This window comes from Cuculus canorus, chromosome 9, assembly GCF_017976375.1.
Source record: "Cuculus canorus isolate bCucCan1 chromosome 9, bCucCan1.pri, whole genome shotgun sequence".
Classification (NCBI taxonomy): domain Eukaryota; kingdom Metazoa; phylum Chordata; class Aves; order Cuculiformes; family Cuculidae; genus Cuculus; species Cuculus canorus.
Genome location: NC_071409.1, coordinates 8842070 through 8865660, shown reverse-complemented (window position 1 = coordinate 8865660; position 23591 = coordinate 8842070). Strand labels below are relative to the sequence as shown.

The following is a 23591-nucleotide window of genomic DNA, read 5'->3' as shown; positions in this document are numbered from 1 at the left end:
GAAATTGGCTGATTTTGTTTAACACAGCATGCTATTTCATGGGCAAGCTGATGAAGATACCTGAGAACTACTTAATTAAACTACTGATGATGTTAATGTAGGCAATAGAAATACTCAATTATGCCACTTAAATTATTACTTATTTGAAGTAAAGTTATCATTGGAAATGGTAATGGTTTTAAAACTGCCTTTATGAAACTACTACTTTACAATATATGAATAATTAAGGAAAATTGTCTGTGCTTTCTCTGTGATGTATGGCCTCCTGTGTGGTATTTTGATCTAGTTAACATAGTAACTGATTTCCACGTCTGTTTGGCATCACAGATTTGGCAAATACATCCTTTCACTCTCAACTGTGCTCATAATTTTTTCCATCTGAAAGCACTGTTTGTCCAAGAAACTTTTACTTGGAAATAATAGTCAAGTGGGAGAGTAGTATTTTTAAGTAATCTGTGTTTGGAAGAAAACATATTTCAGTGTATTAGAAAGACAATAGCACTGTCTGCTGTTGTAAATCCTCCAAGATGACCTAAAATAATGATGCAATATTTCTAGAATGTGGCAAGTGTTTAAAATAATAAATGCTATCTATTATTTTAGAAGACCAGAAGCCTATTCATCTTTTTCTAAACATGATCACATAAAAAGAAGATGTGTTTAGAAGTTCATAGATATGTTCCGGCAGGTTTTCTTAAAACAAAAACCAAAAAGGGTGGTTATGTGAATTTTCCAAATGTTTGTTAATAGCATAAATGTTTCGCAACGTTTTGGTCCATCCTGATGATTTTTAAAAGGTGATTGCTGGACTATTAGTGCTATTTTCAAAAAATTCTTTCATGTTTTCTTTGGTCAGATTTTCTGGTTTAGTGTCAAATAAAACTATTTTTTTTTATTTTCAGATAACCCCAGATGTGGCTTGTGGAAATGCCAGTTCCAATACTTCTGCTGGAGGCCGGCTTATCTCCTTTGCGGTTCCACAGAATACATCAATAAAGTAAGAATATTTGTTGTATATGATGAGATATAAAGATGCTTATTTTAATTTGCCTGGATATTTTATACCTATAGCTTTTGTAGATATAGTTTTTCAGATAGTCAGGTTTGTCAAATAGCTAAAAGTACGTGAAAGAACTTCAGGCAGACTTCACGTGCTTAGAAGTGCCACGACAGCTCTTTGCTTGGTAGAGTTCTGCCAACGTGTTTAATGTTTAAGAAGATGTAAGCGTGTAAACTGTCTCTGGGACATCAGAATGCATTAGAAATTTGGGCAGACGTGTAGATAATGTCAGTTTGGAGAAGGTAAAATATTTCCTTTCTCCTTCATGCAGTGAATGCTTTTTTTTCACCTCTAATCTCAAGATGCAGTTGCTGGTAGAAAGTGTTATCATTGACTAGATAAATGCATTTATATTGTACATCTGTATTTGATGTCTGGATTAATGTGTTGTGTGTGTCATCATCACCTCTAAAATCTCTGTGTGTGTTCTACAGACATTTCTCAAAAATTTGAATTTGTTTTGTGTTATTTCTTTTTCAAAATCCCGCTTTTTCGATCACGTATTTGCTTTGTTACTTTTAGTTAACAGAACCTGGCTTCCTAGAAAGATCTGATTCTGTCAGCTGGGCTGAAGCATTTTCTTATAGGAAATCTTATTTTAAATCAAAATCTGCCAACGTAGTTCTCTGGCTCACAGCTTTACTGCAGTTTTAGACTTAGGTTTTCCCAAAATAGCCTGCTTTTCTCACGCTGTCATCTTACCTTTCAGAATCCCAGCTTTCAGTTAGAAAAAGGCGATGCTCACAGGAAAAAACCAAACTGATGCAAGCAGACAAGCTGCAGACAGTTTGGAGCAGTAACTGTTAAATGTGGGAGCTGCCCTACTCTTCCCACGGGACTTTGAATCGTGCTCATTCATGAGCCTTAAGCCTAAAGCAGAAAGAGATCTGTGACTGTGAAAGCTGTGGCTGGTTGGAATCTGTAAGCAAACAAGCATCTTTCCTTGAAATCAGGAATAAAGCTGGCATTTGTAGATATGACAGCTGTAATTAAGACCTGGGATCGAGGGAGCCCATTTTACCGGAGGCCGAAGAGTGCCATTTTTGGCCATGTTTTACACTGTGTATTATTAGTAGTATTTTATATTTGGGTAGATTAATGCAGGTCAATATCTATCTTAATTTCATTGCATTTCCTGTGTCAAAGGCACAGGTGATATCTCTGGTTCAATGACTCCCTATGGAAGGAAAGGGATTTCAGTTTAATAATTTTACTTTATTTTGATTGTCAAGTGTGACCTAAACTGTGAAACTCATTGCTATTCTATTCTAAAAAGCTTTTGGGGTAGCGATGAGAGTTGTTCAATATCCAAAGTACTGTCAAAATTTTGCTTCTTGTGATGCCTAGTTTCAACATTTTTCCAACTTGTGTCAAGCATGATTACAGAACTTTCTATTTCTTGGTTTGAACTCAAATAAGAAGTGACAAAGAAGACTGCCCTGTGTTTTTAAGCAGGATTGAAGCAATTTCAGTACAGGAAACTGTGAAACAGAATTCCATACCCTGGGTATTTGGAGGCCTGTTTTCAGCAGGAGAGAACTGTCAATTTTTAGCAATTGGAGACAGTTTTGTTTGAAGTTTTGGAGGGTTGTTCAAACTCATTTGGGATTCCTTCAGCGGAAATTAATGCAAATATTTATGAACTTGCCAGAAAAATGGCATTTTTTTTTTCTCTTTTCTGTATGGGGGTGAGTAGAGAAAAATTATCCTGAGAGGAAAGAAACACCGACATAAATAACAGTGCTCCCTAGTGGAGCTAACGGGGTGTGTGGTTATAGGTATTACTAAACCCAATACATCAGTGTTCAGGTAGGCATCGTGGACTCAGTGTCTTTGGGAGCATTATGTGACTGGTTTGATTTACAAGAATAAACTGTTATGAGCCGTTGATCTGGTATGTCAAAAAAATGAGGATTACTACCAGTTCTTTGAATGTTCTTCAGTAAACAAGAGGGCTGAATGTACTTCAGCTGTCAGTGTAGATGCAGGACAGAGGTACTATTCAAAAGGGCGTAAATATAAGGATGCGTTACTATTATGTAATGTTTATATAAAACTCATTTATGGGCACTGAGATGGTGTCTTCAAGTATTAGAAACTGAGACCCAATATGATTAAATCTGCTATTACATATATTATTATGCAAATCTTACTATTTAAGCATTTTTTAATTTTTGTGGACATGCTGAAAACCTTCAGGCTTTTTCCTGATTCCATACTTGCTACATTTACGTTTTCCTTCTTTATTGATAAGCTTTTGTTCTGCAGTGATGTACTTCCTAACAACACAATTTCTCTCAGTGTAAATATTCTTACGATTTCTTTTGTTAGAATAAGACAAGACGCTACTGCTTCTCTCATCCTGCTATGGAAAGTGACAACCACTGGATTTAAACAATGTTCACTTATTGATGGCAGAAGTGTCACTCTTCTCCAGGCATTGGGTGGACTTGTTCTTTCTGAAGAAGTGCTTGCCTTAGGAAACAACTACTTTATTGGTGAGTAATCGGCTGACTTTCACACCTCTAAGTGACAGCTGATGGTTCACCCCACAGTCAGAGAAACAGAGAGGTAATTCCCTTAATTTAAGTTCCGCCACAAGATCCTGGCGTGATACTATGACCATCTTGTCAACATTAATTCATAGAATCATAGAATCGTTAAGATTGGAAGGGACCTTAGAGATCATCCAGTTCCAACCCCCTGCCATGGGCTGGGACATCCCACTGGATCAGGCTGCCCAAGGCCCCATCCAACCTGGCCTTGAACACCTCCAGGGATGGGGCAACCACAGCTTCCCTGGGCAACCTGGGCCAGTTTCATTCAAAGCAGACCAAAGATACAGTAAATTGTTACACAGGTGGCACCATTCAGTTTGAAATCTAGATGGTGATCTTTGTGTGGTACCTTTAGGCCATGCAAGGTATCATGTTTTATTTTAATCAACCGCAAAGCTTTTGATAAACGCTACAGTAAATAACTCAATGTTTGATATGTTTCTTTGTTAGATATTATGTCAAGTGATACTTTGTAAAGACGCTTAAACCTGTAGAGAGTAAACTTGAAAAATATATTAAAATATAATAGGAAATCTGATCTAACAGTGTTTGCTTGCACTACTTTTTCACTTCTGTTTTTATCCCTGTGAATACGAAAGCTTAGACGTATACTATATGTTTCACCGGGCAATTAAATGTGAAGCATCTTTGTGGAAGAGGTGTAATGAATATAGGCTGATATATTATTTTTATTTATATGGGAAATAATGCTGATTTAATGCAGTACTTATGCACAAACACAATAGACTTAATTAAATTGAGCTTTCTGAGCAGATGGTTTATTATAACAATTCCATGAAACCAAAGTCATTGTCGTAACAGCATTTATTGTAATATTCTTGGAATGCTGTTTATCTTATAATGAAGCGTAAGCTGCCACAAATTGTTATATGGCAACTTATCATGCTAATAAATGTAGAATTAAAAGCATTGTGATGCAGAAAGACTGGACCAAATTCTAAGCGTGTAGCTGATACAGAAAGAGCACAAATGCAGATGTAGCGCTATGTTTGTTCCTTTTTGAGCTGTCACAGCAAAGGTGTTGCTTGAAGGTTGGTAGTATAATCATTTAATTACCATCAGCTGTGGTTCTTCTAGTGATATTTGTTTTTTCAAATAATTTTCCATTCCCTTATATTTTCTTTATTATTTACTTCCTCCAGAGATACTTAATTTTTTTTTTCTTTAAATTTTAAGCTAGTTTTACAGAGTTAAAATGCTCCTCGTGTCTTCGTCGGGAATAAATTTTTGCATTTCCCTGGTGGTAGTTAACATATGATAAAAGAAAGTAAAAACTTGCTGAAGATGGGATAATTTGTAACTTTTATGCATTCATGAAAGTACCTTAAGGCATAGCTTGGTCTGCAAGCTCCCAAAAGAGGGCCCAAGTTGCTCTGTGTAGGCTCCACTTGACGTACAGCGTAGGCTATGAATTTCAGTGTCTAAAACAAATATCGTCATACTCTCTCATACTTTGTCTTTTCCTACTTGTGTCTCTGTAAATGTCTTTCAGTCACTGGGATTTTTAGTTTTAATTCTTTACTATGTGCTAGGTAACATGAGGTAAGAATATGCCTTTTTCCTGCTGAAAATAAAACAAGGTTAAGATCATAAAAATTGTACCAATTATCTGGCTTATTTCATGCATTACAAGTTTCCTGAGACCCTTATTTTACTTCCATCTGTTTTTTGATACTGTCTTTAGTCTTTCTTCCTAATTTTGCAGTACTGAAATTCTTTGTAGAATTTTCCAGTTGTTGAAGTGTGATTTATGTAAAGATCATGAATCATAACTGTGTATGCAAAGAGCACCAGGGAGACTCTAATAATACAGTGATACATTCATAAATAAGAGCTTCTGAGTGCTTAGTAAAGATGAGTGCAGATAGAGTGCATTTGGGTTTTTAGAAATCCTATTTATTTTAGCAAATGGATGGATTACTTGTAGTACTTTTGATAGAAAATGAATATGGAAAGTTCCCTCCGCATGTCTTTTAATCTGGAGATGTTGCAACTCTACGCTATGATATAATCAAATAATGAGATAACTCAGTGTTGCTGTTTGAGTAAACACACAACTATTTTCTAAAGTAAATTATTTTATGTGGCCTTAATTTAGTTACAGCTTTTCCCAGAATAATTTGCTTTCATTAAAACACTGGTGAAATACTAAAGGAATAGGAAAACTGAAGAATGCATTTGTTAGTTTAAAAGTGTTTGTGACCTATTAATGTTTATTGCAAGAAAGAGAACAAAGTATCCTCTGGATTTTCCTCTCAGTTGTATGGAAATATTCTGATTACGTTCCATCATCAGTTCTTGTCCAATGAAATGTAAGTTCTGGCTGTAAAACTTAAAAAAGAACTGTCATTTGGTGTGAGTAATGCTGACTTTTAACTCAACTGAAATCTGTAATTCAGTTAAGGTCTGTGTAAAAATAACTAAATCTACTTCAGATTTGATCCAAATCTATGAGAATGATTTGTGAATCAGACACACCTTACTTAACTTTTTAGTTTTCAAGAGTTTAGTTTTCAGTAAGGTCAGATGAATAAAATTTTCTTATAGAGACTTTCCATGTTTCTCAATATAGAAGGCAAACTTATTCTGAGGCACAATGGATTAAAGTGGATGATTTTATATAAAAGGCAATAATGTCGCATGCACCTTTATTGATGATATTTAAGCTAGAACAATCACAAGACCTCAAGGTACTATAGCATGCTGTAAGTATTCACAGTAAGGCTGTGAATCATGCCTGTCAATATATTTAACTTATATATTTTCCCTTTCCTTCTCTCAGTTTTCTTCTGTTTATTCAAATTCAAATGAGTTTTTAAAGGATTCTTCTCTTAATTGTCAAATGCTGTATAATGGAAGTTTTTTTGACCTTTTAAAACATTTCTAAGTTGAACTGTAGAAGAAAAATGGGGAAGATCTGAGTGTAGTTTTTTTTGCTTTGGCTTTTTTTGTGTGTGTGTGTCTATTGATCTACATCTTATTTGTGCCACTTTGCTGTGTTGCTTCCAAGCTCATTGCTCATCAAGATACTTTAGTTACCTTTTGCAAATCTTTCTGAATAACATGGGTATGTCAAAGATAAAACTGTCGGGGAAACGTTACCTCGTGATTACACAAGTTTAAAATGATTTAGACAGGATTGAAAAGACTCAGAAGTCGGCAGTAAAGTGCTGTTTTGCTCATCATGTGATTTAGGGTGCAATGTCTAGAGTTTGGAAGGAATGCTGTTTCTGAGGTCTGAAAATAAATATCTTGATCGTAGTGCTGTTTACTCCAGAGGCAGTACCTGCACTGTATGAGAATGAAGGGTTTGAGGGAAGGAGAAGAGCATAACACAAACCAACAAAGAAACCCAGTCTGTTTTCTATCATGTGATCTATAAAACGCTTGCTGCATCTGCAAAGAGTCTTTTGCAGTAGAGGAAAAGATTTATGATGCTGTGATTATGCAGCATGATTGTGTTGTTAAACTGGTGTTTACCCCATTAAAATAAGCCCCACTAGATGGGAAAGATTACAACGTGAAGACTAGCTTATACGTTCTATAGCACGTCCTTACCATGATTGCTTTGCCTAGAGTATTTTTAATGAGTTTGTCTGTAAGATTTGACACTACGTATATGCCAGTCTTCTAAAATAATGTATTATGCTTTATTGGAAAGTATACTTATTAGCCAGTGGCAAAAAAAGACCAATATGGTTCAGGTTTTGAAGTTAGAAAGAATCCTGAAAGTATGGATTCACTCTGTATATTCGATGGGTTAGGTGCAGGGTGAAGCACACGGCATGTCCCAGGGTGCTTGGGAGCATTTAATGCCAAGCTACTACTAGAAAAAAGTAATGACCAGGTGGTTGATCTGTAGTACCGGTCAGCTGAACTGCTGATCTCTGCCCAAATGTTTGCCACAAAAGTGCTTCGTGGCAGGGGAGTTGGAATTAGCTGATCTTTAAGGTCCCTTCCAGCTCAAACTATTCTATGTGATGGCAAGAAGATTTCAACAGTGCTGTGCCCAAATTCAGGACTTGGGGGAAAAAGTGTTTTGTTGAGGGCACTTGTGAATAGCAAATGTTTTTAATATTTATAGAGAGAAATATCTATTCTGTAGAGTGCAATGGGTGGATATCAAGATTTTGGCAAAGAGACAGTTGGAAAGTGAAGGAGGAAGGAATGAATCATAGAATGATTTGAGTTGGAAGGGACTTAGTTCCAGCCCCCCATGCGATGGGCAGGGACACCTCCCACTGGATCAGGCTGCCCAAGGCCCCATCCAACCTGGCCTTGAACACCTCCAGGGATGGGGCAGCTGCAGCTTCCCTGGGCAACCTGGGCCAGGGCCTCAGCACTCTCATTGTGAAGAATTTACTCCTTGTGTCTAGCCTGAATCTGCTCCTCTCCAATTTAAAGCTGTTCCCCCTAGTCCTATCACTACAAGCCTTTATGAACAGTCCCTCGCCAGCTTTCTTGTAGCCCCCTTCGGGTGCTGAAAGGTCGCTATAAGATCTCCTCGGAGCCTTCTCCAGGCTGAACAACCCCAACTCTCTCAGCCTGTCCTCGTATGGAAGGTGCTTGAGCCCTCTGATCATCTTTTTAGCCTCCTCTGGACCCATTCCAACAGCTCCATATCCTTCTTTTGTTGAGGATTCCAGAACTGGACGCAATAGTCCAGATGAGGTCTCACAAGAGCAGAACAGAGGGACAGTTTCACCTCCCTGGACCTGCTGGCCATGCTTCTTTTGATGCAGCCCAGGATATATATATTTTTATACATCACATTTTTAAATATGAGATGGCAACAAAGGGATCAACGTTTAAAATATTCATGGAAAGTCTGCATTTTGCTTCAGTGGAGTTATAGCTTCACACTATTTGTTCCAATGTTCTTTGAAGTTAATGAATGATTATTGTATAAGCTATTTATCATATTTATAAAACATCTAATCAGTATTTGTTGTAATTCAGGATCATTGTATCTTCATGCTATCAATAATGGTACCAGAATATTTGAAAATGAATAATTGCAAACCTTTACCTTGTTACAGTCACACACCTATTCTTCATTGCAATATATCTTGAAAAAAGTGAAATTGGATGAAATGCGTTTTACAAGTCTGAAAAAATGAGATAAGAGTACCCTGATACACTGTCAGTTTATGCATGAGTCTTTCAGATGGAAGTTCTCATGAATATTAATAGGTTACAGCTAAGGATCTCTGTGGTGAGTTCAAAGTGCTGCTTGTTCTGTGTTTTGGGGGGAATCCAATCCACCCAACATTAGGCACTTCTCTTTTGGAGAATATTATACTAGATTTGGGAACATATACAGGAACATGTATATCTTTTTCCATATAAGTTTGTTGCGAGTGCTTAAGGTTTAGTAGATTGAATGATATTGCTCTTGAGAAAATAATGCATTGATTTCCCGTTAGAAAACACAAAAGACCTTCCTGAAGGACTGGTATAAAAACTGGTACAGGTATATCTGTAATGGCATACAGTTAGCAAATTATGTTTAATAGACCAATTCTTCTAGTAATCAAAACCATCATAGCTTTCTGTTGTTGTTGTTGGATGAATTTGGGTAATAGAACTGCATATTGTATGATTATCGCTTCATTTTTAAGATGTGTTTATTTTGAGGATTTGAGCCTAATACAGAACGTGAAGTTGGCAATAGTGACTCTGCACGTGCCACCTATTTTCTCCTTTTGTCCCAACAACATTTAAAAAATGTAATTATTGCTTCACTAGTAAAATATTGTCTATATTTTCAGGTGTTCATCATGGTTATTAAAAAGAATAAGAAATTTATAAGCAAAATTGCTATTTCTCAAATAAAACCTTGCAAAAAATAAAGCATTAGCATTTAATATGAATTAATATTTTTACCTGGCTAGAAAATAAATCTCTCGGAACAATCTTTGCGTTATAATGCTTATTTTCATCACGGCAAAGAAAAAACTGGTGTAGACCAGTTGTTTAATGTAGTCTTCTGCAAGATGCCCAGCCATTTAGATCAATACAATTTAACTAACTGGTTTCAACTATAATTATAAAGTATTTCAAAAGTATTTCCCTTAATAAAATGAGTAGCTGTACAAACTCAGTTGAAAGTGGCTGCTCTGTCATCTTTATGGTGAAATGAAGGATACTGATGCTATTCAAATGCCAGCGCCTCTAAGGCAGCTTGCTTGAATTCCACAAAACTTTTTAAGTCTTTCTTTAAAAGAAATATTAATGCTTGGCTTCTCAAGCCCCAGAGATCTTGAAAAAGTGTGTGACCCACATGTATATTTCCACATATGTATATATCTAGAGAAATATTTTCCTATCCAAAATGCTGTCCTGCCTTTCTAACGCAACAAAGTATTTTCTTTAGTATCTCTGCCCTGAGCAGCAGTACATCTCCCTTTCTACATTATTTGCTCTCTTGATGCTTTTTGGGTTATTTAATGAATATCCATGCAACATCTCACCACACATTAACAAGTGGTCACCACTAATATGACTACAGGTGCACTGAATAGGCAAAAAAAAATATAGTGTGCAAAATACTATATTAAAAATAAATACTTCACAGAGATATTTTGAAATGAGGCAGCCGGATTTTCTGCTTCTTTGGCTATAGATTAGGAGGCAAGTTGCGACTATCTTTTTGGATGATGTGTTTTGTGTTCTTACATTTATTTAAAATGCACCTATTTCCATCAAAAGAAAGTAGTTCGCTGGATGTTGAAAATGTCTTTACTTAAGCAGAAATGAAATTGGACAGTTTTATTTCGTAATAAGGAATGTGTGAATTGAATTCACTGAAAGCCCCATAACCAAGTTACTCTAGCTTTAACAAGTTACCATGTGTCAGCTGAGCAGCTGTGTGAGCTCCTAGCCCGTGGCGTATGTGCAGTCATTCGGCTTAACTCTCTTTTGCTCTGGACTAAATTAAATCACATTGCCTTGCACATGCCGCAGTTGGAGTGTTCGCGCAGTTCTGATCCTCAATTGACGTAGAGGAACGTGTGTTTATGTGACTTTCTAGTTACTTTTGTGCGAGTCAGCCTTGCTGGTGGGGGAAGATGGTGACGACTGCTCCAGTTAATGTTTTTTTCAGTTTTATGTGTGCAATTTGCCTGGAAGGGCCCTATTGCAGTCAATATTGAGTATTGTGCTCAGCTGCGAACATTTCCCTGGGGTTCTGGGCGTAAGAGCTACCCTTGCAGAGAATGGCCATTTGATAAGCAATAGCAGCCGCAGAAGTGGGAACAGCATAAAGAAGTTCAATGAAGTGTTAATTTCAATGACATTATGCCTTATAAGGCCACCTTTTCAAAAAGTTAGGCATTCAGCTGAAATCACGGGATGGTTTGGCTTGGAAGGGATCTTAAAGATCATGTAATTCCATGCCCTCTGCCATGGGCAGGGACACCTCCCGCTGGACCAGGCTGCTCAAGTCGAAGCAGTCTCTGTAGATAAATCCTAGCTAATTTTGCCATCCACGCTAGTGCAGCTCTGCTTTTTGCAGTCTCAGCTATGTCATTTGCATTCCACAACGCTTAACTGCTTTTCTGAAGTGTAGTATCAGAGATTCTGGTGGTCTACACTTGGGCCCAAAATAGTTTACTGCCAGCTTGGCAGCATTGTGGAGATGCTGATAAATGAGCACATAACAGGGCAACTGTGGTACAGAAAAACTATCAGCAGATTAGCCTTGTCACCCGTCCCTGGGCTTTCACCGTTATGTTGGACAGTAAGCAGGGTCCTTGAAGCCATGACAGAAGGTCACACTCTCTATTGTCACATCTCCTTAATAAGCTCTATGCAAGTGGCTTCATAAGTGTAAATGTACTCTTGCTAGCTTGCTATTTCATAGTCTTATCATGGACCAGTCAAGCTGTTAAGTTGGGTAATCATTTGGTAACAGTGACATTCAGAAATTGTAATTTATTATAGAGTAAATGTAATAGAACATGTGTTTGGAGATTTTTTCTACACAAAATGTATCCAGCTGGTTTGCTCAGTTCATAAATATATTTTAACTGTCAGTCCTGTAAAACTGAGCTCCAGCTTGAAAGTCAAGCTGTGTTCTAGTTCTTTCCAAGGTTTCGGTAATAATTTTCTAGCACCCAAATTTTGCTTTCTGTGACACCTGTGTAATATATATGTATAACATTGCCAACCTGCCTCTGAGAGCACTGCAGAACTGTTACTCAGAATATGGCTTGACGAGCATCGCATTTATCTTTATCACTGTAATGATGATTATGTCTAAGAAGAAAGTATATGTTTGATATTCAGAGCCCATGATGATACTCAGTGTTGGTAGTGAAGAAAGAAAACATATCTATTTTTAAACTGAATGATATCAATTTGGAGAAAGAAATAAATGCAATGAGAAATGTTACAGTCACTTATCATCATTAACAACAAAGTCTTTAAATTGTTTCATGTGAATTTTTGAAAAACAAAGTATTTAAAAACTGTTCTGGAACCGATTCTCACAAAAATCTATTTCCGCTTTCCAAAGAAGTATCTGACCAAGGCTTCTGTGACAAAGCACAGTAAGCATGCTGATCTATATAGAATTTGAAGAGCTGTACCTCTTATAAGTAGTGCTATTTGTGGACAAAAGAGCTGTTTTGTTATTGCAACTGTATTTTTGTATCCCCAGATGCTATGTTGCCTAGCAGTATCATTAGGGAGCGATCTCAGATGTTCTGTACAAGCATCCTGTGATACTGATGGCATAGAAATACTGCATCAAAGATTGTAAATGTCATTGTCTACCTGTTTCTTCTATTCTGCTAACGTGTGAAAATCATCCTAAGGCAAACTAGGCAAGGATTCCTGACCCATTTTTTCAAATTCTGTAGAACAGTGATAGTATCAGGGCCCTGAGGGTATGGATAGGCCGTAATGATCCTGACCATTACGGTTACGGACACACGGTTTTCTATTTGCAAATCAATAGCATGCCTCCGCTATTTCAACTTGTAAAGGTAACTTTTCACAATCAAGTGCATCATCGAACATCTTGGGATGCTTCTTCATTTTTTAGGTCTCTAAAATGAGTCAAAAAAGTCTTCTATGAATGAATGGAAAGATTGACTAAACTCTCTTAGATTTGCAAGATTAATGACTACTATTTGAGATTGTGATATACAGTGCCATAAGAGAGGTAAATTGGTTCGTGCACTCAAACTGAATTTACTACTTTATATTTGGACTAAAAAAGGCATTTGCACATGGTGGTGATTAGTATAGACCCCTGTGGTGGTCTCCATATATGATATATGTGAGTGCTATTGATATTAAATAGTCTTTGGATAAAATTTGGACATAAACACTTTTAGGAGAAAGAACTAGAATTTAAGTCATCCTTATTCTCCTGAGTACTGTAATCAAAATCTAGTTATTTTCTTTTTTTTCCTAACTTCCTTCCTTTCTTTAAATTATTCTCATTTCTGCAAAGTTTAATGGCCACAAAAGAAAAGGTTGAGCATATTGACTACTGCTGTTTAGCTTATTGGATAACATTTTCTCCTGTGATGTGAGAGATGCGGTAAACCAGAAAATTCTTCTCGGATCTTTCACACTTTAGATTAATTCTATAACTTTTCACTTTCTGTGAATGAACCAGCAGGCATATATATGTAGCTTCTATCCTGGGCCACTGAGGCTTACGAACTATAGTTCAATATGCACTGACAGCAGCTGTATTGTTTCTGGAAACTGAAATCAGTTTGGGAAGTATTATAGATTCCGTTATGTAACTACGTGAGGCGAACTGAAGGTATGTTGCAGGCATACCTAATGCCACTACTTTTGCTCCTGAAGAACTGATACTGTCTGGTTTTCTTCCATTTGCATCCCAGTTTCCCCATTTTTCAAATAATGAATAACTGACTATACTGTGCACTAATCATGGGATGGAGAAATGACACCACTTTATTCTGAGGCCTTTTTTGTTTTTTCTGCCCATTTTGATGTACCAATGCCAGGGCTGTGTACTGTACAGGGAAGCTGTAGGCACTTCATGTCTTTGAGAAGCCACTGCTTTGCAAAACGTTGAAGTTGGCTACTGACCCCAAAAGCTTTTGGTGTGGGAAAGTGTTGAGAGAGAAAAAGAGAACAGATGGGAACTGATAGACATCCCACTGCTGTCTTATTTCCTTGGGAAACCAGGCTAAAAATAAGTTGAAAATCTGGGAACTGATGCTTCATTGTAAGAGAGCGCCCAACCCCCCTGGCAGTCATTCTCTCTCATTAAAGAAGCCTTTAGGTGGGCTCAAAGACATATTTTTTTGTGGACTGGAACTTTAACGTCGGGAACTATTACTGGATTTCTGCTGTGAAATGATGATCTATTGTTTCTACCGTAGGTGAATATATGTTAAGGCTAGAATATAGAGAAAAACATTTGAGGCAATTACAACAGGCAAGGAGTTATGTGTAATAGCATTGAGCGCATACCAAGAGTTCGTTACAATTTGTAGTTGAGTCTTACACCTTCCATTAGCGTGATATGAAATAGGAGTTCTGAGTTGGTGGCCCGTTAGCCTCAGTCTTCCTTATTTTGGCAGTCCGCTATGGACCAGCTTGCTGACCTCAGTCTGCTGTGCACGGAAGGATGGTATTCAGTACCTGGGCTTGTGAAGGCAGCAAATCAGTTTATGTAGTCTAGAAAATCTACAGTCAATCAATTATTGTCTGAATAGTGGTAAACTGAATGGCACGATATGATCTTGCTGGACACAATGGTGACATCTGTCATGTGTTATTTTGACTTTATTCTTTATTTTGCATTTTTAAGTTTCTTGATGCGAGAGAAATGAGAGCATATGTGCTTCATGCTCCTAGATGTAAGTAGGTGAAGCCACCAGGACAGAATGAGCTGCAGTGTGTTTTACCCTGCATATTGCAAATAAAGTCGAGTTGTTTTTCAGACTATCAACCATGTATTGAAAATGCCTCCTCTGCTATCTAAATGACTATTCACATCATATTATATGATTTATTAGTTTTAAAAAAAATCTTTATATAATATCACTGTAAATAGCTGAACCCTGAATTCCTCACCCTAAGATGTTGTGATGCCATTGTGTTTTAACTACCTTTAGATCACCAGCAAGGTTAAACTGAACACAATTACCTTTTACTATGAACAGCTATAATATTTTTCTCCAGACTGCAGATGAAGGGAGCTGTAAACATGCGTCTGAAATTATTCTCCTACCCAGAAGTTAAAAATAGAACTTAAAATTCACTGTAGTTCCATTGCTGTTATGGGAATTGGAGAAGAAATTAATTGAAGAGCTATGACCTGAGTTAAGCAGAGTCATATTTAGATGACCAGACAAGCTTCTTCTGGCCTTAAAATCTAGAGATCTCTGAAAGTTGTATGCAACTTACATTGAGTGAAAATAAAGTCATGTTTTTATTTTTCTAGTCTTTGTAAATGAGGTGTGATAATTAGAAATTACAGGAAAATATGTGGCATTCCAGTGAGAATAATGATTTTTTTCAGTGGTGTGCCTAAGGGCTTTTGATACCAAAATAGTAACAAGTCTTAAAGTACAAAGGAGGTTGATTTAATATTCCTGTAGGGAACTGTCCTGAAGAATATGTAACAATCTGCTTCAGACAAGCAAATGTGAACCCAAAGACATTTTCTAAATACCATATTCTTCTAAGCATTCACATATAATTGCATGACTGCCAGTGACAATTGCATTCAGTGGTTAAAGGAAATAATTCAGGCTGCATCTCTGAACAGATGGGTAAAAATGGAGTGTGTATTAAGGCCAGAATAAATTGGCTTGCTTTGAAGAGGTCAGCAGATTACAATAATCTTCAGTAGCCAAAACAGACCATTAGACATTTGGAACTGTACTCAATACTTTTTTTTCTAACTGATCTTTTAGAATATTCAGCTAACTTGTAGATGCTGTACTCAAGCCATCTGTATTGGACATGAGATTTTTCCTACTTTGAAGATATGGTTTAGGGATTATTATTTCTAGCATAGACAAGTAATTGTTCAAAGGATGCAGCACTTTAAAAAGTGAAATGTAAAAATGAAGAACAAAGAATGGAAGTCCGTCTTATTTTCTATAGAATTTGTAGAATTACTCATGCTTGACACTTTTTAATGTTTAATAGCTGTTCTGGAAAGAAATTTGATCTGAACTTCAGAGTGTTTTATGAAATTTTGGTTTATTACTGCTTATTATAATTATTATCTGGTACTATTTATTAGCTGCTTGATTATTGTGCTATCTCCAGTCTATAGTGCAAGAAGCTAGACTGTGTCTTTGAGGTTCCTTTGAGGTTTAGGCTTAAATGAAGTAGAAAATATCAGAAAAAAACATTGCCATACAGGTCCTGCATCCATTTACTGTCATTCTTCTTAAAAGTAAGTATACTGAGATTTTAAAAAAACATCTGATTTTACTTACATTCTCTCACTTTCTAAAGAGAAAAATAATCCTGCAATGGTTCTGTGCCTGTAACTTTCCATACTGAGAGTCGTAGACCCTTAGGAGTCTGCCTGCGTTAAGGATAGTGAGGTCAAATTTAAGTTTGACAATTTATGGAAGGACTTTTGGGGTTTTTTTTTAATGCATCTGCTCTGCATACAGTGTATATGCTCTAGCAAACACACCCTTTTTATAGTACTGCACATTTTTTCTGCCAGAAGCTCCCAGAACACAACAGTGAATGGATGCCACACCTGGAAGGGCTGTAAGCCAGGAATGTTATCACTGTGGTGGAACAATGCACAAGTGAAATATAGGAGCAGGGTTATACACGTAGTTTAACATGAACTCTGACTTAATTGTGTATGTCATGGGCTGTGTATATATACCCCATTTTATCTTTCCTGCTGTCTATTATTTCATTTTCCATCTATAGCTGTTAGACATACGAGTGACGGGGACATTGTTGTGCTCCGGTGTGTTTTAATGGCTTCCAACCAACTATTAAGTTTCTGATTCCACACAGTTACAGATGCTACCCAGAGACTGATGAATTTTCCTCTTCCTCATCCTCACCAAATGTTTCCATTTTCATGTTTTTTTTGGTCTGTTCCAGGTGTATCACCTTATAGAGTAATGAGATCAGACATTCAATAATACTTATATAACAAATATACAAAGAAATGCTGTCAAGCTGTGTATACAAGTTCTTGCAAACTTCATAAAAAATACAGCCAAAGGGATCATCCATCTGTAACTGATGTAATGTGGTTTATGATTTGTGCAATTTTTAGCTCTGAAGTAACTTTTAGAAATTAATTTAAACATTTTTTCTCCACTGAGTTTGGTTTTAATACTCCTTGTCATGAAAAAGCTGAAGAAATATTTAAACTTACCAAATAGAAATCAGGCAAATGCATTTGATTATTCAAGACCTAAAAAATGCTGGCCTGTTCGGTCTCTGGAGATAGAACTGTTTCACTAGCCTCCCTTCCTTTTATTAATCAACGAGTGTTTGTTTCCAAGCTGCATTCTAATTTGTATTTGCATGCATTAAAATTAGATAGGTGTGTATGAAATATGGGCAATGATGTTCTTAGTTGACAGTTTCTTTCGATTCAGTTTTATTTTTTGTGTAGAGGTAGAGCACTAATATGTACTAGTGTATTTTCTCATATAGTATTAATTTATTTATTTTTTTAAGGTTTTTTGAATGATTCGGTTACTAAATGCATTGTGGCACTACGCTTGACTGTGACAGTGAAAGTCAGTACCTGCATGCCCGTGGGAAGCCATTCAGATAACTTCCAGTGTTCGGGGAAAGGAAAATGTATCACCAAACCAGATGAGGTAAGGTGAATTTATCAAGACCTTTCTGTAGCGTGGAAATGCCGTGATAGCATAAATGCAGGGTAAATTGTACTTGATCTTCTCAGTGTGTGCATACCGTGCTGCTGTGTAGTAGGCTTCAAAAGCTCACAGAAGTTACTAAATAATAATGTATTTATTTGCTATTCCTAAAAATCAAACACTAAAAAAAAAAACCAAAGAGACTGATATGAGATGCAAAGATTCATACCCTGCCCTGGCAATAAAAACTGTTATTCAAATTAGACGTAAAAGCAGCACATGCTGCATCTGACTTATTTCTCTGTGAAACGAGAAGTATGTAGTGGATACTTGGGATCTCTGGGCTCCAGAGCAGTGTGTTCAAATCTTCAGCCTTCTTCTGATGTCATCTCGTACTCATCTGTCCACATCAATCATTGCTTGCTCAGAAATCACTGATCAGCGCAATAGAATTGTCTGAGCGTAATTATGAGAAGAAACAGAATGGAGTAATCTGGTAATGTTTGGAAGTTTTCTGGTTCGGCTTTCTCCTTTGTGTAATACTACCTTGGGAGATTGTGACGGTGACAGCAACTCCGTTGGCCACGTAAATTTTTCGTTTGATCCAGCAACATGAGAAAATAAGAACCGATTGTGTTAAACCTGCGGTCTATATACTGCTTGTACAAAACGAGGATGGCCTTCCGTGAGTGAGACCCTGTATTCCCTATTATCTTCTGTACGTGTGGGTTTTATTTCATGGTTTCAAAGTAATCTGCAGCAGAAATATATGCAGTTGATATTTGGTTTTATTAATATTCATTTGGGAGATAAAAGCTATAGTAACTGTTGAGTAAATATTAACAGCTGTGAGCCTACTGCGAGCACAGGAAATTTGGCATATTTAGGGCATTCACTGTTAGTTCATCTGCTACCATTTTCCGATTTAAATTCTCAATAAGCATGTTTGATAGAAAAATGACGTTTTGAATTGTAACAACAGTAATTAAATTGCTACAGTAATCTATATGTGCATGGCAGGGCTAACATCTGGAAGAATTAAACATCTACTTTTTTCTCAAAAATGAAATTTTAAAATGCTTGAGGTAACGTGTGAACACAATTATTGCAAGATGCGCTCAGAAGTGAGTGCTACTCTACCATACCAGCTGGCTGGTATTCATATAAATTATTCATTCAGATACAGCATCCTATTTCATAGCCCAGTTTAGTTTTTCTGCTATATTTAAACATTTTTACTTTACAAATTCAGCATCTTGGTTTTGATTTATGTATATAATGTGATCACATTTACAGTATATAAGAACATATAAAAATGTCATCTTTTTCCATTTTTTATCTAGTTGAGAGTTAAAGCCTTTGATAAATAGTCCTATTTTTTATTTTTTAATGTTGTTTTACCATTTTTATGACTCTAATTTCTTTCTCCTATTGCATGTCATATGTCACAAAATAAAAATAAATTATTTCCTGTCTCTATGCAGAAGCATTAGTGCTTTTCTATGTTAAGGAAAATGCATATATAACCTTTAATAATTATTTATGTTTTAGTAAACTTTGAGACATGGCAAGAAAAATAAAATAATCTTTAAAAAGAAAGACAAATTGACTTCATGGCCAGAAAGAAGAGCTATTATATCACTGAAGAAAAAGAGGACAACAATACCTGTATGTCCCCACCTGTAATCTTGAAAGTTTTATGTGTTTAAACTAGAAATATTAGAGATAAATGACATACACCCCCACCCCCAATGCGTAGGCATTGTCTTTCTTTCTCCACAAAATTAATAGAAAAAATTTGGATTGTTCATATCTTTCCACCTATTCTTCTTTGAACCTAAGAGTAATAAGAAGAAAATTTATTAAGGTGGTGTTCTTGATGTAACACGCACCATGCAGCTGACTGACACCCTGTGGGTCACGTTGAAGTCCATTTCTGAAGAGTTGTCTATCAATTTGCCGTACTCAGAGAACTGGAATAAGCAGAGTTGTCAAATAAAATTTTAATTTCAGAAATGTAATTGTGTTTATTTTTACTGTCATAAATTGCTGTAAATTTTCTAGAACTTAAACAAATGAGAAACATCCCCAGTGACCTTCTTGAGTCCCATCAATCCTATGCCAGGCAACCTACTGGGTTGAGGTAACTCACTAAAGCCTCAGGTACAGTGTTTCCAAGCATAGATAATTTGTGTCCAGCTTCCTACTCCAAGGGGAATAAATATACCACATTGTCTGTAGATCCGTGATGGTTTTCTGAATCTGTCAGTTTTCCTTATGCTCCAGCCTACCGCTTGCGTAATGGAACTTCAGCCAGGAACCTGATTCAGGCCCAGCATAAGCAACATAAGTAAAAATAGAAGGTGCATATTTCATTAAGCAGGTTGGGTTTGCCATTGTTTAACTCATCTTAGGTGAAATATGCCCTAAAATATCTGGGTGATTTCCCTAACAACATTGCAAACAACTGCCAAAATTACATGCTTGACATGTACAACCGTTGTGTTGGTTTCCCACAGGACTCATCCTCTGCACTTCTTTTTGCAGAACTGAAACTTTAATTTTCTTTATTTTTACAACAAGCCCTTTGTGATTTGCTGTTTGTTTTTATCTATAATTCATTCTGTTTTGCACTATCTAGTCTTGCAGGATGCAAAGTAACTTCTTAGAAGAAAGCTTATTCATGGTATTAGGCCTTTTATGCAAAGAGCTCTGCTGGCTGTAGTTATTGCTTCCAGTGCCAAGAAGATTAATGGTTGTGTTTGTGGTTTTATGTACTTCATAGTCTTACTCGAGATCTAGTTTAATGTAAAAGAATGTAGTGACACATCTGGTTAATGGGAAAGTTAAATGTAATTAACAGTCTGCAGTGATGTAAGTGCAGTGGCATTGCATTATCTATGGAGCACATAAAACTGTAAACGGATGAATTCTGGTCTAACCTGAAAGTCTTGGTCAGTTTTTATTCATTCCTTAGTGATACATAACTAAGCTTCTACTCTGCTAGGTGCTTTTTATAGAGTGTGGATATGAAATGGAAAGCTTGTGATGTCAGAGTTTCTTTTTCAATGATCGTTGCTTTTGAAAGGAACATAAAATTCACCACTTTAAACAAAGTGAGGTGGTACTGAGTCAGTGATGCCTTTTGCTTCCTTTGTATGAGGTTTGTACTCCTCCTTTGCTGCCATGCTTGCTGTTCTTCCACAATGGAAGCAGGAATGTGTCCGAAGGAGAATGGTCTTCGCATCATGATATGAATACCACTTTCACTTTTATATACTCAGCTTTACTGCAGAATAAATTGTCCTCAAACCAGTTAGCTGTAAATGAATGAGAAAAATCTTGGTATTAACATGAAGAGAGAGATCTGTTTGGTGTGAATTTCAGATTCTGTGTAGGATTTTAAAGTGAACTTTGCCCATCCATTGGACGTGAAAGCCATAATTTTGCTTCCATGTGCAGAATAAAATGATTTCTTTCACAGATTGTTCTGTTCTGTAACTTCAGCTGTACCATGTAAAATATGGAAGAGCTGACTGTGTAAATATGAACTCTTATTGCTAGAATTAGAACCTTTGAGATTTAAAAAAGAAGAACTGGCCTCTGCCTGCACTGAGAAATAATAAAGTGAACTGAATAGTTATAATTCCCATGTCTTCTATGTGGGCCAGAAGCTTTGGGGTAATTATCAAACAGCAATGTTTTGCTCAAATATGATAGCAGCTCACTGTAAGTTGTAATGAATACTGGAAGTCTTCCTCAGCGAGAGAAAGAGTAGACATTCATTTTGTTCAGATCATCTTAACAACTTTACTATAGTTTAAAAAAGAGAAAAGGTGAGAATTTATGGTCTCTCTAGTCTGAAATTCAGACTGATGAACGTGTTATTCTTCTGCTTACTTAAAACAGGGGAAAAAATGCTATGTTACGACTGTGTTTATAAGATGATACTTACAGATAATTGGACTGAATAACAGCAGATTATTTTAAAGAATTTATTTTATTGAGGTCCAAATTACTATATGATAGATTTGCACTCTCATAGCCAAGTAAAATACACAGATGAACTTTCTATAGATAATAGATTGTTTTGGCATCCTTGGATATTGACTTTAATACTAGCATCATGGCAGTGTGTAGTTTCTTCTTGACTTAGTTTTCCTCAGATATGCTCGTATGTGTCATCTGTTCAGGGAAAAAATTAATAGTGTCATTTGGGAAAAGTGAAGATTACATGCCTAATAAAAACGATGACACCTAGTCTTCTCTACAGAATAATTTGTCTACTTCTCAGAACTGTTAACTGTCATTAGACATTTCAGTTTGAAGCGTTACAGCGCTTAACTTTTCTGCTTTCAAATCCCATTTTGTTAACTACACTTTATGGTAACTTGTTCCCTATATCATACTCTTAGATATCAGTATTAACTGAGCTTTTCTTAACTTCCCATTTCATTAATATTGTTAAGGCAATGACTGATCGTTGCATTGTTTAGATATATTAATACTTACATTATAATAATTCCTTTCCAGTGCTTTGAAATTAGATTTTAGTGCTGGCAGAGCCATGCTGTTTGTGTCTGTGTGGACAGTACAGACATTCCCTTCCTCTCTGATGAATGGTTCAGGTAGTGATGTACTTTGCGTCTTAATCTTGGATGTAGCATAAACCAGCCTTGAACCTGAGCCTACCCAACAAACGTGGTACCTCTCTGTTCTGATAAATTTAACTTTGATGGGACGTTATACTTGATTCGCTTGCTTAGGGATGTCTTTAGCATCAAATAGACACAGATAAACCTCTCATTTCCAGTGCAAATGCAAGGACTAGAAACACATTTAAATGAGATCAAGACTCTGATCTCTTTAAACAGGGTACAGAATCTAGGTACAGTGCTTATATCTTTCCTCGTGCTCTATTCATGTCCATTTTAAGAAAAAATGCCGCCTTTTAGTAGAATGGTATCTCACTTTGTTCATCCAGAGCAGGTGAGTTATTGAGACAGGCAGCTGCCTTGATATTGTATTTAGTCTAAAGTCGAAACTCCATTTCAGGAATGATAACAAATACTTTAAGTCAATGATATAACTTAGTAATAGTAAGAATTAGAACAGCTGTGAAGGATGCTGCCGACAACAGGTTTATGCTCGCTCTTGCTGGGTCCTGATCCCGTATATGCACAGTGGTATTGCGTGACTCGGGTGATACGAGATGTCGAGAACAACACAAACTCTGAACCACTGATCACTGTTGTCTTTAGGAACCAAAGTGACCCCTGTGCTGATGTGTTTTGCACTAATGCTATACAGAAATGTCAAAATACTGTGAATTTAGTGAATTATTTAGTTCTTAAATAAAGGTGATTTTCTGTTTCACTCTGTTAGCCGCTTCCCCGCGTAGCCTATATGAATTGTCTTTGAAGTAAGTTACTGTGCTATGTGATTATAATAATTTTTGACTATATTTCACTTGCCTGTCTTTCCTTTCTGTTGAACTAAAGCCTTTTTTTTTGAAACCTGGTATTGTTAATGTGTGAGATAGAGCTATTTTGTGAAGAGGCTTGAGCAAATAACAGAACATGTCTAGACTGTACGCTTATCAGGGACTTGTGGCACTCCAGATAAATAACATACCCATTTTTTTGAGTTTTGAAGATGCGTACTATTAATTCTTGTTTAAACTCTATCAGTGGAATATTTTTAAGGGAGAATGTAATCTGGGGTTTATATATAGTAAAGTTTTTTATTTGTGTGAAAATGATTATTTCTATTTCTGCTTAGGTCACAGCTGTTTATTTATATGAAACAAACACAAGTAAAAAAATAGAAGATAAAATGGTAACCCCATCTCTTTGTTTCTAGTTCCATGCACATTCTGTACTTTGCATTACAATGCTTGTGCACGGACAGCTATGTTCTAGCTCTGATGATCTGACTTCAAAATGTACGTGTATGAGTGATATTGCCATCTAGCGTTTAATGAGCAAAGAAAATAAGATAGTGAATCTAAATATATGCTATTGAGAAAGCTTTCCTTGCTTCCATATTTTGAGACTTCCTTGGCAATCCTAGTAATACGAAGTTTTTTAAAACATCTGATCTTAATTATATTATTGCTAACAAAAATGTGCG

General features: G+C 36.4%; 1 protein-coding gene across 1 annotated transcript in view; it reads left to right on the top strand.

Annotated features, from left to right (window-relative positions):
* DNER (delta/notch like EGF repeat containing) overlaps positions 1-23591 on the top strand; it is a 114601-nt gene that overhangs the window by 53862 nt on the left and 37148 nt on the right. Inside the window, exons 3-5 of the mRNA XM_054074881.1 lie at positions 903-997; positions 3392-3558; positions 17314-17459. Coding sequence (XP_053930856.1) covers positions 903-997; positions 3392-3558; positions 17314-17459 — 408 coding nt within the window. The remainder of the gene's footprint in view (positions 1-902; positions 998-3391; positions 3559-17313; positions 17460-23591) is intronic.